The sequence below is a fragment of the Leptidea sinapis genome, chromosome 4, assembly GCF_905404315.1.
Source record: "Leptidea sinapis chromosome 4, ilLepSina1.1, whole genome shotgun sequence".
NCBI classification, from domain to species: Eukaryota; Metazoa; Arthropoda; class Insecta; order Lepidoptera; family Pieridae; genus Leptidea; species Leptidea sinapis.
The window spans coordinates 2417262-2435564 of NC_066268.1; the positions used below are offsets into that span (position 1 = coordinate 2417262).

Genomic DNA, 18303 nt, shown 5'->3' on the forward strand with positions numbered 1-18303 from the left:
AACAGTGCAGAAGGCTTTACTGACATCGAGTAGTGTAAGTATTGCGAGCTGTTGCTTATCAATCATTCTATGCTATATAGTCGTAAACCGTTTTAAGAATCAGTATCTAGATGACTCACTTGAGGGTTATACTGCTGGTCCTCTTTGGCACCTCCGGCGGCAGTCTCCTGGCATTCGCGGCCTGAATTGCCGCTATCTGTTGTTGTTGTCGAGCCGTTGGCGACGACAATGGCTTACCGCCTGACGACAATAAGTTGCCGTAAATAGGACCTGCGAAATGTATCAACGCCTGAATTAACCAAGACTGTTATTTCACTCTATTCTTAATACGAAGTCCGATTTGACAGATATGATTCAAATTCAAAATAGGATATGATATCACTTATGGAATTTTAAAAAACAGCCTCAGACCTGAGAAAAATGGGCGCAAAAAACTCAGCTGGCTTCTTTTCTTCATAAAAAATATGGTTACAATGTAATATCGTACAATAAAAGTTATCCCGGCACGAGACTGAGAATTTGACAAGTCAACATCTCCTGTGCATGCCTCGTGTAGAGGCGAAACACTTGTCGAATTGATTAAAGACGCGTCTTAGCGCATTTACATTGAAAAAGGCCCACAACACAATACTTATGGATTTCCGCCTAAAAATAACACGTAATTTATTTATTTTTTTTAAATTAAGTAAATGTTTACCAGAGTTATTCAACAGCTGGTGGTTGTGTAGAGATTCATTGTGGGAAGAAGACGTCGATATATTTGTCACGGAGCCACTTACAGAGCAGCTGCACACCTGGAGAAGAGAATCAGTTCATGAGTTTTAATGGAAGTGAAGTACAACAAGCATACGGATGATCTCTGATGGTATGATCACCTCAGCACATAATCTTTTGTAACACCAGAGGAATCACAAGTTCTTTATGAAGCGTCGAATAAACGTACATATATAAATTCTGAGACCGAAAACACATTTTTACCTATTAATTTGAAAGATCACTAGGGGTAGTTAAAAAACATATGAACACAATACAAATAATTTTCTAACCTAACCTGGCTAAGCATTCTTTATGGAAAACGTGCTATGTTATTCCCACGTTGAAACAAATTAAAGCGTGACGTATCACTATTCAACACCGATAACATTTAACTACACCTGCCACTTTAAGACTTAGATGGAGTGTCTGATGTAGGTACATAAAGGCATATTATTACGTAAAGGCTTTGCAAAGTATGTGAGTAGAGCTTTATATTCGGTTATGTACTACCATTAACTACTATTTCACGGTTTTTAGTTTAATAATAACATACAACTTTAATCATCATTATTCAATACAATAAAACTTTATTTTTTCAATCTACCGTCCACGATTCAGTTTTAGTGAAACTGGCTCTGAAGTGATTCTATTGGTTCTTAACAAGTAATATCCTCGCATGTCTTTGGGGGAAATGCTGCCTTCAGGCGACACTAAATGCCAGCGACCTTGAGCGATATAAGTTTATGGCTGCCGGCCCGCCATCTATGTAACAAAGCCAATATTTTCAAAATTCTTGCGTGGAAAACAGTTTATATGCTTACAATCCTCGTTATTCACTACTAATACTGAATAAATGAACCTACACAAAAAAGTACAAGCTATAAGAATAACTTTTCTGAAAGAAGTACCAAAAAAATGCGTCACGCCTTGCCAAAAAACTTGTTTAACTTCAAAGAAAAGTGGTAGTTCAAAAAGGCTCTGCAGTGTTAACCATAACCAACAGCAAGCATTAACAACCTACAAATAAGAGTTAAGGATATGTGTAACAGGATTAAATAGTGTTCATAGCTCGAAATGTTATATTTTCACTACAAAACTTGTCTAAAAACACCATGTTTGCGTGTTTTCTGCTTACTCTTCGCCTTAAGTCTGAACAACAGTAGATTAGTTCAACGCTGTCTTGCCACAGAAGGGGGGTGCTACTCGCTAGGGGTGGCGACAGTACAGAACTTACACTGCGCATACAAAAATTAATTTTACTGCATTAAATTCGCTAATTTAAGGGATATATTTTGCTGTATTACTCACATTGTATTGCCTTTTACAACATCGCCAAATGCGAATCTTTATCACTTTTCTTAGAAATATATTTCTACGTTTTGAGGGCTTTTTCAGCATTTTTTGTCCAAATTAGACTTTCACAACACGTTATGACAAAACGACGTCATAGTCGATACTGATAACGGCCAAATTATTTACAGTTTTCCTACAAAGATGAGCTTACTGAAACACAATATCAGCTTCTATCGCAACAAGTTAAGAATCAAAATCATATGATCAAATATTAGTAGCTTTGGACATCTTACATTCCGATTAATTTATTACTACAAGATTAGCTCTTATCATAAGCACATAAAGGCAATAGTCGCGTGCATAGTTTGCGATTGTGACGACATACGTAATGAAGACGAATATTTGTATATAAAATTTTCGCACAGCGACATCCGCGTTTTTTACCTCAGTTCGCAAATATAGTGGGAATTTTGTTATTAATTACGCTTTATTAACACAATATCAACAGTGATATAAGTACCTTTAAAGTCGTAAGTTAGCTGTAAATGTTGCTGATATTATGAAAAAAAATATTTGGATAGTACACCTACATATAATTTGATGGCAAAAGTTTTTATTTTAGATTGATCCATCTCCCATTATTTAAATTAAGATTGTAAGAAACGATACAATAACCTCCTTCATATTTCTCGACACAAAAATATAGTATTGTACATCTAATATTTTCAAAATAAAACAAATAATTTATTCAAAATAAGTTATTCTTCAGTCGGCTGTATACCAATACATTATGCTTATATAATTTATACGTCTAGGCCAGGTTTATTACTTAAGTGTGCATGACAGCTAATTCTTACGCTCGTGATGCGTCAGTCATTTTGTTTTGGTGTGCGTGCTATGCTGAAAATAGCGGCTAGCAGTTCGCCGCTAATTTTCGTAAATTTCGGCGTGTTCACAGCTGTGTCAGTCTATCTAGACGTATAAACCAACACAAAATGACTGACGTATTAAGTGTAAGTCATAGCTTGTCACGCACACTAAAGTAATGGCCTGTTTTCATCGGTTGTCCAGCTTCCAGAGGCTCTTCTTACGTGATAGTCAGTTGTGATGAAGTATAACGACACTTACTCCACTATCAGCGTCTCCCCTGTGGTGCGGTATCTCGCTGGCTATCATGTGGATCTGGTGCGCAGACTGCTGCACCCTGGCCACCATGGCGTCCACGTCATTCTGGACCTCGCATGACATGTGGTTTCTGTAAACATACAATTTACAACTTACAACGTACAACAGTTGGTAATCTATACTCTATACTATAATCATTTAACGGTTTAAGTGATCTGAGATATTGAAACCATCTTTGTGCTGCAGATGAGGGCTATTCGCACTATTTATAACCTACGTCCTAAAGAATCATTAAGAGACAAATTTAAAGAAATAAACATTTTGGCTATTGCTTTTAAATATATTCTTGATAATGTTGTATATCTTCATAAGCACATTGAGGAATTTGCTAGAAACTGTGACAAATATAAAATTAACACGAGGAACAAACTTAAACTTGTTATGCCTACTACTCGGTTAAGTATAGTTTGTAAGTCTTTTATTGGGCGATGTATATTCTTCTACAATATGATATCAGAAAATGTACAAAACAAATTTGTTACGAAATTTAAAAGAATTGTTAAAAACTTTTGTGTAGGAAAGGTTAGTATAGCATAAACTATTTTCTTAATGATATCACAGACTGGGAATGAGACGGACACCCTCAGGCTTTTTAATTATAAATGTTTATTGTACGATATTAAATTGTAATCCATATTTTTATAAATAAAAAAGCCCGCTGAGTTTCTTGCGCCCGTTCTTCTCGGATCTGAGGCAGCCTATTTAGAATTGACGTTCAATAAGTGATTTTGAAGCCTATTTTGAATAAAAATATTTGAATTTACAGATCTCGAAAAATACAGTAAAATCACTATACATGTAAGTAGTCTATGTAAAATATATGACTATTAAAAACAATACAAATCTGCAAGCCTAGTTTTAGTGTTTTTACTTCTTGATGCTGTTAAATATAATTCTTTGTTATCTCCGCGATATCACCTTTATTTATAGGAACATGCTCGGAAAATCCAATATTGCAAATATCTCGTTGATTTTATAACCAATCATAACCTTTATTACTGCATGAAAGCAATTACCGCTGCTATAAAAACATAATATTGTCGAGGCAAATCGGAAAGTATTGTATTAACCGTTATTTACGAACGCTACCGATTGTATCATATTATGTAGTCTTGATATTAATAAAGATATTTATCTATATATATACTAGCTGACCCAGCAAACGCTGTATTGCAATATAAAGTGATTAAAAAGTGGGGTATAAAAAGTAGATGCAACCGATGCTCAGACCTACCAAATTTATCGTACTACAATAATTATTGTATTCGATTGCCATCTTGCAACCCTATAGCGGATTTGTGGATGGAATAAAAATCGCGATACAAAAATAGTTGTAAATCGTGTAGAAGTAAAAAATAAAAACAAAAATTTTTGTAAAAAAATTAAAAAAAAAAGTTAAGGGGTGGTTAACTTTTAGGGGGATGAAAAATAGATGTTGTTCGATTCTCAGACCTACCCAATATGCACATAAAAATTCATGAGACTCGGTCGAGCTGTTTCGGAGGAGTTCAATTAAGTACACCGTGACACGAGAATTTTATATATTAGATATACATATATAGTGAAAATGATCTTTGTTTGAGGCTCAATCACATCGTATCGACACGAAACTACCACGATTCGATTAGAAATTTATCCTAGATGGTTTATGGCTACTTATATTTCGAATTCCTTCATAAATTTATTTCCTTTTAAAATTCTCCCAGCGATGTGATAATATAAGAATCAAAGATGGTTTAACGTTAAAAAGTAAGTGTAAGCACACTTTTCTCCTTAGTGTTTTCGTCATAAGACCTGATTTTGATATTTGCGAAAGACCAAATTACCTTAGTTACCATCTATCCATACCTGTAGACCGCAAACAAGTTATGATGTTGAAATATTATAATTAGATTGTATGTTTCAGTCTACGGGAGCTTACAGCGGTTCGATATACGATAAGAACGAGTTAAGATAAGAATTCTTACATAAATCTTTATATCTTTGGTATTACGACTAAAGCTGATTAGTTCCAAAATAGTACTCGTATATACATATTATATACGTTATCTTAAATATTACTGGTATTCTCCTGATCAACATCGAAAGAATCTCTATTAAATGTTGTTAGACTAAATGTACTTAATAAATATTTTTTAAACTTTTCATGGCTATGAAAACAATACTTTGGCAATCATTATTTTTTTATCAATAAAAGCATTAGAAGGCCACCATCTAATCAAAATACGAAACAAAAATGAAAACCTCAAATTCTATTTTTAAAACTTTTAATCTGCTTGGTATTAATCTAATGTTTGTGTAGACAAATATTTGAAGATCTGACCGTCCTCATATTATTCATACTAAACAGGCGATGAAAGCACTGAAGGAAATAAATCGAAGAAATCGTATTCCATAAATTAAACACTAAACATTTTATCTCGGAAAATAAATATGGTTCAGAACTATGTCGTTTTTTTTTTAAAGATGACTTACAGCTTACAAATTGTCATAATTTAATCTATTAAAAAAAATAACAGGTTCGTAAAATATAAATAACTTCTTAAGTATTACGTAAAGAAAAAGACGTACGAAAAGAAAGGGTCACAAAAAAAAATGTTAACTGACGAGAAAATTTTAACGACTCGAAAATTAACGTCCAATTTTGATTGAGATTGGAAAACGGATAAGGTAATGGTAAATTATAACAGCTTCTAATGATCTTTTGAAAAACCACAGGAATATTAACACCATTACTGATGAAGATAATAAGAAGAATATGAATAGCAGCATACCCCATATCCACATCGTGCCGTTCCCGCAGAGACATAGACCTCATCGGTCGAGTCAACCCCAACATTTTCTCAGCAGCGCCCGGACTCTTCTGGAGCATAGTGTTTGCGTAGATATCGTTACCTAGAAAGTCAACAAAATTATAATTATTACCCTACTTATAATATCCCTCATGTTCTACGAAAGATTTTCATTAAGATTTACTTTGAAAATGTTATTATATGCGGGCTACAGGGCAAATCTAGTATTTTTTTATGGAAGCGGAGGAAAAAAGAGCGTATGGGTCCGCCACCCACATTCTTTTTTTTTTATTGAAATAGGAGCACAACGAAGCGTACGGGTCACCTGGTGTTAAGTGATCACCGCCGCCCACAGTCTCTTGCAACACCAGAGGATTCACAGGAGCGTTGCCGGCCTCAAGGAAGCAAAGCGGTCATCTGGAAGCAAAGCTAATTTTGCTTCGAAGAAGCTGGATTTCATAAATAGAGCACGGCAATACTACATTCTAGCACTCTACAAAGCGCAGGTCCGGTCACATATGGAGTTTTGCTGTCATCTCTGGTCTGTCACCACAGTATCAGCTCGATCCATTAGACCGCGTGCAACGCAGAGCAGCTTGAACTGTCGGGGGTTGCATAGAGACACCGCTTCATTGTGTGTCTTGTACCGCATTTATCACAGGGAGCGTTCCGAAGATCTGTTTCCTTTGGCTTTGCGTTGAATTGGAATTGCAATAAATAAATAAAAGTCTTTTCCACTCACCATTTACCAGCAAATGATCTGATCCGTCTTGCAGTCTTCTCGCGTTAGAATCAGCGGCTTTGGCCATCGCCGTGATCGCACTGAATTTCTTCAACAACTGTCGTCTTCTGAACGCGCGCTGGATCGTCACTGCAGCCCGTCTGGCTCTTAAACCGCCGTACCTCCGCTCTAGTATCTCCACTTGTTTGTCGAGCAAGTCTTGGGACATCTCATATCGACTGCAAAGTTGAGAACTTAAATTATTTACGTCCAAATAAATTTGCTTTGAAGGTATGTTAGGAACAGCGTTAATATGGAATGTAGTGAAGTAAAGAACACCAATTTATATAAACAAAACATGATAACGAGAGAATTCTACCCGGACTATTCTAATGTCAGCCAGCGCTGCCTAGGATAAGTATCAATTTTTTTATATTTTTTTGGAAATAGCTAAACCTGCAATCGCGTCCCTTATCCCAAGACTTTATAAATTAAGTCTACATTCTAAAGAACTTCATATTAGGTGCTTATGAATTGAAAAAAAATATGTGTTGACACAAATCGATAAGAATAAACTATTCTTTATTCCCTTAGGAATCGATATTAATTATGAATATTAATTTCACCGCTCACGCTGGCAAGGAGACTTTAATATTAATATATAATTAAAAAAAATACCAAAATATTCCAGACCATTTAATGTATTTCCAAAAATTTTCATTATATTAAGAAGATGATGATAAAATTGATATTCCCGAAAGAAGCGGTAGGGATTCGTTTCATCACTATGGAAGTGTTAAGGATAGTTAACTGCCAGGGTATTCAGGTATCATACGGAATACACAGGGACAATCTAAGTGCAATAGAGAAGTTAATCTCACATTACTAAACAGAAGTTGAAAATGTCATGTCAGTACCTAATGATTTACGCAATTGCTATGGTAATGATAGTTCAGATAAAGCGAGTCCAATTAAAGCAAACGATGTAGAAGTAAATGTAGATAATCATTACTTTGTTAATGTTATACTTTAAATTAGTTAAGAGAATAAGATTAACAACATTTTAGAGTACATGCCAATTAATGTGTACTAAATGACAATTGTTATAATTTTATTCAAGGAGAGGTTAATAATTCCGAAGTAAGTATAGACATGCCTTTTCATGATACATAAGAGGAAATAGGTTAACAATATTACAATACAAGGCATTTTCTATCGAATAAGTAAAAATGAGTGATATATACATAGATACTACTATTGAGTTAATTGCAAAGGGCAAGTTAGGGCCACAAGGCAATGCATTCGTAAGGGTTGCGGACATACCCTCGAGTTAATTTACCCCTTTTTTGGGGCATACTTGGATCTTTTTGCGTAATACCGGTACTGCCAATGATTCCAACGTCTGTGCCACGCCTACGGAAGGAATTAATATATCAACCCATAGAAAACTAGAAGTTGCAGTAACACCATTATATTCTTGCATAAATATTATAAATAAACCTTACAACCAGTACCATACTGTGAACCAACCATACCCAAAATTTGTTCACATGCATTAAAATAGCTTCGTGCCTGAAGTATAATACTAACCTTTGAACACTTATTAAATAGTTTGCTGTTTCTTAATTAAAAGATAATAATTATACCACACTTTTTATTTTATACATAAAAATGTACGACTTTTGTAAGTGATGGAGTTCAAGTCAAAAAGGGACAATATGAAATACTAGCTAAAACCAGCCACACTTTGTTGTGGCTTTATCAAAAAAGATTCATATGAAATGGTAAAAGGTCACTGAAATGCAAAATTTAAATACATTAACATGTTTTTAAAACACCAGTATCGACACCGCTATTTGAAAGTAATACATTTGGAATGTCATTGCCAAGGTGTCTTTTTCCAGACACTTCAATAAATAAAGAAGAATATATCAAAGCTGTGTCACACCTGTTTGTATGAACGGCAAGGCCGAACCCCTCCGGTGGTGCAGCGATGTATAACGGCGGAGCAGGCTCTGCAGTGCCGGCGCACAACCCTGCACCTGTTGACGCATTCGACGTTGATGAACATGACGAGTTCGAGTGGTTTAATGCTGAAATAAGAAATTAAATGTGTTACAATTCTTTTAGTTAAAACTAATTTAAAGTATACGTATGATGGAAGACGACCTTAGCTGCTTGCTGAATGAAGAAACACGTGGAATTCATAAGGTATTAACATGGAACGCATCCAAAAAAAATCCGTACCATAACAATTCTGTATTCGATTTTACTAAACCAACATAAAATGATTTTAATCTTTTTACATTTTACACTCCCTACTCTCATTTCTCTTTGCATCTCTTTAAAATTAGTAATAATTATGTTTATTTAGTAATGAAGTCTTTTTAAATTCGTAAATTATTATTTTCATTTTATATTATAATACTACTACACTACTACTATACTATTAAAAAGAAAAAAGGGCCTAGAAAAACTCCTTGTTGTGTCCTGTATGAAAAGAAAGATTATCTACAACATAGTAACCAACATAAACACTACAATTACCTAAGTTAATACAATGTATTGCAGTGTAATTTCGGTAATAAATGTATCGCGAAACTAATATATGCGAGTCACGTTATTATAGTGTTACTTAATTACATGTCTGCTATAGATCTGTAGGATCTCGGAATTCTGCTTGTTCATCACAATGAAATTGCAAAGATTATAACAATTTATGAGAAAATATAGAACTGTAATACAAGATTACAATCTATATTGAATAAACCCGGGATTTATAGCACTACAAAATACAAGAAATAGAAAACCAATTATTACAGGTTTTTATTTATATTAAGAGGTTTTGTTGTTAGTCAAATCTTTTTACTGAATTTTCAAGCTGTTAACATCGACCGATTGAGCTTTGTACATGTTGGTTTCATTCTGATGACATAATTTTAGGTTCAGTAAGTTTTTGTAATACCTCCATTGGAAATGAGCAAAGGCGACGTTAGTCAGTGATCACTTAATTATAGGTTACCCGCAAGCTACAAAGTAAGTGTTGAAGTAACTCACCAGGCAGCGGGCGATGCACAGCAGTGACGTATCGATTCCCCTCCATGTAGCCGCGATCCGGCTCCGAGTGGTGGCCATGATGGCCACTGTGGATGCTGTGTTGGTGGGAGTAGAAGGCGTCGGGTGGATGTATCGGCACGCCGCCGCTGTTCTCCTCTTCGTCGACCTTCTGAGAGAAACTGGAACAAGAAGAAACATTGATGTTACTTAATAATCATCAAACAGATCACAAAAGTTTTTAAAGTATCTTAACAAAATAGATAATTACAATGCATAAACATTAAAATCCAATAATTGTGTTTGGGAACAATGAAGTTGCGATAGATAAACAGATTAAATTCCGCAAGTGGATCTGGATAGCCCACCCACTACTCGCAGCTAGTGGATACTGAAGTCTCATTAACGTCGTTTTAAGAAGAATAGTATATATAGTATAAGCTCGTCCAGTTTCTTGAATTTTACACAAATAATAATTATTGTTCACAATTAAGTTAACTTCCTTGAAAAGACAGCTTTCAATAATCACAAAACCTACACGTTTTGGTCGATTGAACATTTGATATTGTTTAGTAATAAACTGTACATAGAAAGCAAATGATTTACATTGAGTTCTTCTTTTGATTAGATTAAGATATTTTATTTAGGATTTTTTCTTGGGGCCAGCAGTTTTACCCGCGTATGTTACCAATAACTGTGTTCAAATCAAAATAAATTAATTGTACCAATACTGATCTTTTTGGATATAACATTATTACCATAACGGTGGTTGGAAGATGTTTTTCCGCAATATTTATGCAAAAATAACTCCTCATAATCTGCTAAAGGCAAAGTAATGTTGGTAAGTAGTTCAAATATTTAGTACACCTGCAGTAAGATTACGAAGACATATAGCGAGAACGGTGGGCCCTCACTGTAAGAGGAAACATGCTTGTGCTCCTCTTCTCTTCTGATCTCTTCAAAGCTACTACTGCATGTACATCTACTAGCTGTGCGTAACGGTAAAGCACAGTGGGTACAGTATAATGACACACCCGCAAAGCCGTCTCCTTTCGTCAGATACTCTCTCGTGAGTATCTGACGAAAACAGAAACTCCACGCTTTTAGCATAGTAGTTGTTGCAGTAAATTTCTTTTATATTTTGCACACGACATCCTTTTAAAGTGTTGGTTGTTGTCAACTTGAAATAAAGAATTTATTTATATTCTACTAGCTGATGACCGGTGCGCTTCACTTCAACTAAATAAATCAATATAAACAAAACTTCACACCAAATTTAAACACTTTTTTTACGAAATTTGTAGGAGTTGAATCATTACAATATTTATTACGTTTTCATGAAATGAAACAATGTCAAAGGGAAACTGTCTGGGGACACGAATTTTTTTATATATTTACTCAGAAGGGAGGTTTCTTATAAAAGTGTTAGACGGTATGCAATGATGAAGTTAGAAAATAAATGGGCCATTTTATCAAGGCAAAGTTGATACAAGACATTAGTGACCCAAAATTCAAAGAGATTATACAAATCGGGGATTACCAACATCGTAATAATCCTAAAATCCATTTATATGTTTACTCATATTTAAAATATATGCACTGCAATTAGCAAAATACAATTTTTTATCATCAAAGGCCCATCGCATTGTTGTTGATATAATTGCGACCTCATTATATAAAAGCTCTAGGATTAAAGCTAAGCGCACCTTGTGCTCTCATGAATGTAGGTCTCGGGTCAAGCTTTCAAATAAACTACTCTAAATAATCATGGTAATATATATATATATGTCAAAGTTATATAATGAATGGCACTCTTATTTAATAAAATTAAATGACTAAGGAAAATTACAAACGTCTTGAGGATGCCTCGTGTAGAGGCAAAACACGTGTCGAATTGTTTGAAAACAAATATTGGCGGAATCAACACTAAAGAAAACTTAAATCATTTGTATAATTATGGATTTCCGCAAAGTAACGCCTACTTCAATAAATTTTCTAAAATTACAAAAGTAAAATTCAAAATCAGCAATAACGCCCCAGCATGGTGTGATGAAGAAAACAAGTGCTATTAAAATAAACTATTCGAACATTAGGTACTAGTACAATTAGTTGCAGCCCATTGATCATGTCCTATCGATCGATTTTTCACTTAAATTCAAAAATTTAAGCTGAAATGTTCAATAAAAACTTAATTTTCTTCAATTAAAATGTACTCAAATTCAACTCATACAAGCAACGATATAGAAAATTATGCAAAGTGCCCAGCGGGTAGTATTCAGAGTAGCCGCTGGCAATTCTGTGAGAGCAAATATCGCAACAGATAGTAGAGTGGAAAATACTATTATTGAAATAGTTACTACAAGCATATATATGCAGGCGATAACAAAATTATAAGTTGCATCGCTTTCAAGAACAGAGAATATTATATTAGTAAATTTGCATAGGAGGCATATAGAGAAAGATTTTCAAGCGTTTATATTTGAGAACTAACCATACTTTGCAAAATTGGAAACGAGTGGACATAGAATGGTCAGTTTTTGTTTGCTATCCGTTGCTAATATCTATCCATATATTTGCACATTTAAAAATTCAGAATAAAAAAATAATTAAAAAAATATTGGTTGAAGACAACTTTTACAATAATTATTAAATTAATGTCATAATATTATGTAATGGTAACTGCATAAAAATTTAATTAAAATGAACCAACCAATATCTACATGTTTTTTAAATAACGTATTCAATTCTGGCCTTGGACGACAGCCAAGTAACTGGCACCAAACGAAAACTTTACGCAATACCCGAAGTCACAAACACAGTCATAATTCACAATTTTATTGCACTTGTTTTCACTGGGCTAAGGATTGAAAAGCCTTAAACCAGCATGAGTTTTTACAATGAATTGTATAAATAAACCTAACCAACAAATCCTGTTTATTTCATACGAAATACAGATAGATCTGGGCCTTCTTTTAAAATATAGCTGTCTAGTTGAAGCACTATTGATAACGCCAAACTTCAAGAATTACAAGTTCAGTAACGAAACAGTTCGAGTTAGAGATAACCACTCAGAAGATGTTTTCAATGGGCTTTGAACATTGCCCATTTACCTATACGTATTTGCTTTCCCCAACTAACTCCCTACACATTATCACAGCACAAATGCAGAGCAATCTCAATCTTGTGTCTTTGAGCTTAGCAATATTATAAACATTGCTTTCAAACACTTCATTCGTAATCTCGGTACATACATTTCGGAAGTACAGATTGCCATCATTGGAAAGTGCAGGAACGCTTAACTTAAATATTGTTTGAAGCACTTGAAGCGTCAAGTTTCCATACAGCTCATTCAAAATCGACTGTGAAATAGTAAATACCACGTCTAGAAGGTTCAGCATAATACAGTATGCACAAAGTTTTAATGGGAAAATTAAACTTTGGGCTTATTGCATTCCCGTTTCGTTTCAATTCAGGCATTTTGTACATAAGAGCTTATCTACATCGTATTTTAACTGTATCTTTTAAGTATCTTTTAGTGTCTGAAACAGGTAAAGCAATGTAGAGCATATTAAAAGCTATCAATAATAGAGATACAAAGTAACGTCGTCTATTTTAAGGACATGAGATAACGACCATGCTGGACAGAACATTGCTGTTTTGAGAAATTGGAATAATACTTTAGGAAAAATAGTTTCTAATAATTGAATGAATTTTTGAATCAAAAGTAAGCCAAAGCAGCCATCTCTGAAAATTTGGCAAGATCCTTAAATACTTTGATTACCACTTGCGTGGTTTCTGGACGACACGACATGGATACCTTCAAAAATCCGCATACACTTTTCTGACACTCCTATGATTCCTCTGGCGTTTATGTGGGCACATTAACGCCAGTGATCACTTAACATGAGCTATCCTCATATCCAAGAAGTATTTAAAATAAGTAGGAAGCATCCCCACTGTACATTATTAACAACACTAATGAGATCGACACGATGGTTGAAACGTGGAAGTTAGTCCCGACACACATGAGGCAGAAACGTTTACAATTTGCATCATAAACTGCGTAATTGTACATTCAAAACAACTTTCCACACAATTGCGACTTTCATTCTATCATTTTGGCAGGTTATTGCGAAACTCATTTGCAATGTAAGCAACCATATAAAAAGTGCCTATTGTTTAGGATAATTTTTAGGATACAATGTGATGTAGGATATATTTGTTTCTTTCAACGTTGAAACAATCGTAAAGTAGTACTTAAACAATAAAATTTTATATAGCAGTAAGCATTCGGAGATAAGAATTAATAGTAACAGTCTGTAAACATGTAATATTAATTGGAACGGTGCCAGAATAATGCCTTAGAGAACACCCCATAACTGATTCAGTACATATGTACGTCCCAGTTTATAAATTGAATTTCTGTCTTTAAACTTTGAAACAGTTACATTCTAGGTCGGTTCAAAAATTAAGCTTAAGCTGGTTTCAGGTCAGGGATTTACGAAGATAATATTTCGAATGTTGCAGCGAGATTCCAGCATTCGAGAAAGTATCCGCGCAAATCCCTTCATTAGTTAATTCTACCTGAAAATTTTAACGAGAATCTCAAAGTGAAACTCTTATACAAATTTTTCATCTAAATTATAATTTATGCGGGTAGTCGCAAAATGTTTTATGAACAGTGAGAGGCGGTCTCTTATCTCAGGCACAGTTTATTTCTCAAATGATGCGAGACGTACGCTCCATTGTTAGCGAAAGCCAGCAGATCTCTATTCAGTCGCGACAAACTATATTAATATAGCTGAATGCACTTCGTTGCAGGATGACCCAGTTTCTAGAAAAAAATAGTTAATAAACTGCCCACGTTTTTCGAGAGATTGCCTTGTTTGACGAAATAGGTTGCGGTTTTCGTTTTCAAATTTTTTAATTAAAACAGAACGACCTCTATTTTCGTCGTCGCATATAAAATTGAGTTACGTCGTTATTTAAATTTAAACGAATGTTATCAAAGTATGAAATTCTTAATTCTGCGTTCATCACGCTTTGAGCACTTTAGCGTTATTAATCTGACACAAGGCTTTAACATACTTTAATGATGGTAGAAATTTCAAGAAATATTTGAATAAGGATATGAGATGAAGTCATATATTTAGGAAGCTGTAGGATTCTTATTGAGATGCAAACAATTACAAGTACGCAAACTGTAGCATAATCAGAAAGAAGAAAGAACAAAGATAACCTGGGCGATATGTTTGTTGAATATCAATCAATGTGATAATTAAAAATAATCGATCGAATCATTTTTATTGCATAGTATAGCATGTATGTTAGCAGTTTAATTCTGATCGTATTTTATTTAGATGATATCATCCACTTACCCGTAGCCCGGTCTTTGGCAGAACCAGGATCTGGTCAACTTTGCAGCTTCAAGCAATACTCCGCCGAGTTCTCCGATCCTCATGCCAGAACACGAGCAACATCCATCACCTTCCCCTTCACCCACTAATACTACTTTGGACTCTGACTTCGCCACTTTGATGTCTTCACTTTGCCTCACATTAACTTTATCACCGACCACTATTACATTTGCAATTTTATAGTTCACTTTCGTTTAGTCACTTATCTTGACAGTTTCATTAAACGCTTTAATCAAAACTGTCGTTTTCACAACTTTATTGTCACTCGACTTTCACATTACGCATTTCTCTCAATAATCACATGTCTTTTATTATTGCTTTATACTTAGACTATCAATAAATAACATATTTAGAACTGTAAAGAATAAAAGATACTTATCTCATTTGTTATAATATTTTCATGAACTCATATATATCTAATCATGTCATACATAACTATTTTATAATACGAGTCATTTAAACAAGTGCCTATTATCAATATGCAGCAATTAAATATAATGTAAAACGACTTAGAATAACAACTGATACGATAAACGATAAATTTGCGGAAATATACTCTTGAATCTAGAAACACCTTGTTGTTTGCATTTTGTATACAAAGCCAAGAGAAAGACTGAAGACAAGAACATTATTAGACTTAGATTAGGACACAATTGCAATAATATCAATTCTAGAAAAATATCTGGAAAATAAAAAAACAAAACAAAAACTTTAATCATGATAATTTTCTTTGTGTCTAACAAACTCAGAACATTAGTCGGATTCAAAAGACAGGACAGGACACAGAGGGCATGTAAAATCTTTGATTCTCGAAAATCTAGTTGAGACAATCCAATCTATTAATTTTACAGACCATATTACCACTAAAATAGCACTGCTAGTCGCGATCCTCACTCCAGAGAAGATGGAAAAGAAGAATTATATATAAATTGAGTCTAATTGAGAATCACTGTGAACTATAAATATCGATCGTTTAGCAAACATGCGACACCAGTTTAACCTCCAAAGTTGATGACACACGCGATGATATCACCGATGGTTTATCCAAAACAATAGAAAGAGCAAAATTGAAATATTTATCTAGCGATTTACATATACTAACGTGTTATACTATTAATATGATTATTTTAGGACTTATAAATCTTTTGATGTAAACGACATCATACCAAATTTGGTATTGTTTTGACCTAGACCACACACCTACGAGAATATTACGCAATTTTATTCACAAGGTAGAAATAACAAAAAATATTATAGGCAAGAATGAGTATATATCTATACTTTATTCCGACATAATTTACATTTATAAAATTGGCTTTAAATAGTTATCATTTAAACAATATAATCTTTTTTTATGATAATGAGACGAGCAAATTGTAAGTGATACGCCATCCCCATTAAGATGCAGTGCCGTGAAGGATTCGTGAAAAACGCTTCAACATGATCGGGCACTGCGATTGCGCCCTTCACTTTGAGACAAAAATTTTTCATTAGGCCAGTAATTTCCACTAACCACGGCGTCTTTTCAACCGAAACACAAACATGGCAGCAAACTTTACAGCAGAAAAAGGCGCCGTTGTAGTACATGTCAAGCCAGTATTTTAAATTGTATTATAATAAGAGTTCTGAAGGATAACCATAACGAGAATATACGTCATAAATGAAAATATATTGCAAGTTGGATATTTCTTGTAGTTGGATAAGATGGGACTCTCGGTGACATTTTGTAATCAGATCAGTGCAGCTGGTAAGTGACCGTTCGTGATTGGCCTTTCATTCGACCTTGTATTACCAAACACTCTGGTCTTCGTTCCGTATTACGTGTCCAAACATTTTAATTATTCTAATTGCGCTGACGAAGATAGATTTTGTTCGATTCGAAGCTCTTTTCAAATGGATTGATTGGTGCGATGAACTATTCAACTTACATCTCACTTTCTACTGTTTTTCGTTTAGTACTTTAAACAAACATCCGATAGAATCATTTCCTTGAAACATTCTTAACTCAGCTAATTATTGAAAGGCTACTTTAAAATTCAGGTATCGCATAAGTTTGAAATTCGTCCGAATGTGTACCTACATATTGAATTGCGGATTCGTATCACGTTACCTAGAGATATAATCTTCCACCGTCGTCATTCACACGACACCGTCGTCCACTCAATTCTGTATCAACAATATCGGATATCCAAGCGTTCATGAAAGCACTAGCTTATAACGGTGAAAGCACTTGTACTGTATAGCTAAACTAAACTAATACACTGCAGTTGTTACTTACGGGTTATCCATGATGTGGGCTTTCGATGAGCAACGGATTGTCATTATTGCTAGTGAAATTTTTACGGTTTGACTGGCGAATGCAGGTTTTTTTTATGACAATAAGGGATAAGTGCTGGACGTTCAGCTGATGGTATTTGATACGCCAAGCCAATTACAATGCAGTGCAGCTCAGGATACTTGAAAAATCCAAAAATTCTGAGAGGCATTACAATTGCACTCGTCACCTTGAGACGTCAGATGTTAAGTCTCATTTGTCCAGTAATTTCGACGCCCTTCAGACGGAAACACAATAATGTTAATGTTTACACATTACTGCTTCACGGCAGAAATAGGCGCCGTTGTGGTATAATCTAGCAGGCATCCCGTGTAAAGGAGCCTCCCTGGACTGGTAAAACTGGTTGACACTAATTTTCACCATCTTCTGTATAAATATGTGTAACTAATAACAACGATATCATATTATTTTTTCATCCGACGACTTAAGGTGAAGGTGTTACGATAACCTTGGCAACATAAATCACTGCAACTGCTTTATCGTGAGTTCAATTCATAAGTTATCAGCGAGATTACATAAAGTTCCTAATAATAATTTTCAACTTTAAGAAATAATCTGCAGATAGGCAAACAAGATTTAGCCACGTATTCCTAAAGCGTATCAAGCTACAAAAACGTCGTATTTATAAATTTATTTCTCTAGATAACATAATTAGACAGTAATTGAAACTTAATCTATTATCATTTACATTTCAATGCTGACGTAAATTTGTCTGCGTAATATGTATGTTGCCATTATGTCGATCGATCA

At 34.4% G+C, this 18303-nt stretch overlaps 1 protein-coding gene across 1 annotated transcript in view; it reads right to left on the reverse strand.

Moving 5' to 3' along the window:
* LOC126979698 (IQ motif and SEC7 domain-containing protein 1) overlaps positions 1 to 18303 on the reverse strand; it is a 73612-nt gene that overhangs the window by 23626 nt on the left and 31683 nt on the right. Inside the window, exons 2-10 of the mRNA XM_050829155.1 lie at positions 15180 to 15573; positions 9805 to 9983; positions 8696 to 8840; positions 8071 to 8160; positions 6769 to 6986; positions 6009 to 6129; positions 3178 to 3304; positions 698 to 794; positions 120 to 270 (exon numbers count right to left, since the gene is read on the reverse strand). Coding sequence (XP_050685112.1) covers positions 120 to 270; positions 698 to 794; positions 3178 to 3304; positions 6009 to 6129; positions 6769 to 6986; positions 8071 to 8160; positions 8696 to 8840; positions 9805 to 9983; positions 15180 to 15262 — 1211 coding nt within the window. The 5' untranslated portion in view covers positions 15263 to 15573. The remainder of the gene's footprint in view (positions 1 to 119; positions 271 to 697; positions 795 to 3177; positions 3305 to 6008; positions 6130 to 6768; positions 6987 to 8070; positions 8161 to 8695; positions 8841 to 9804; positions 9984 to 15179; positions 15574 to 18303) is intronic.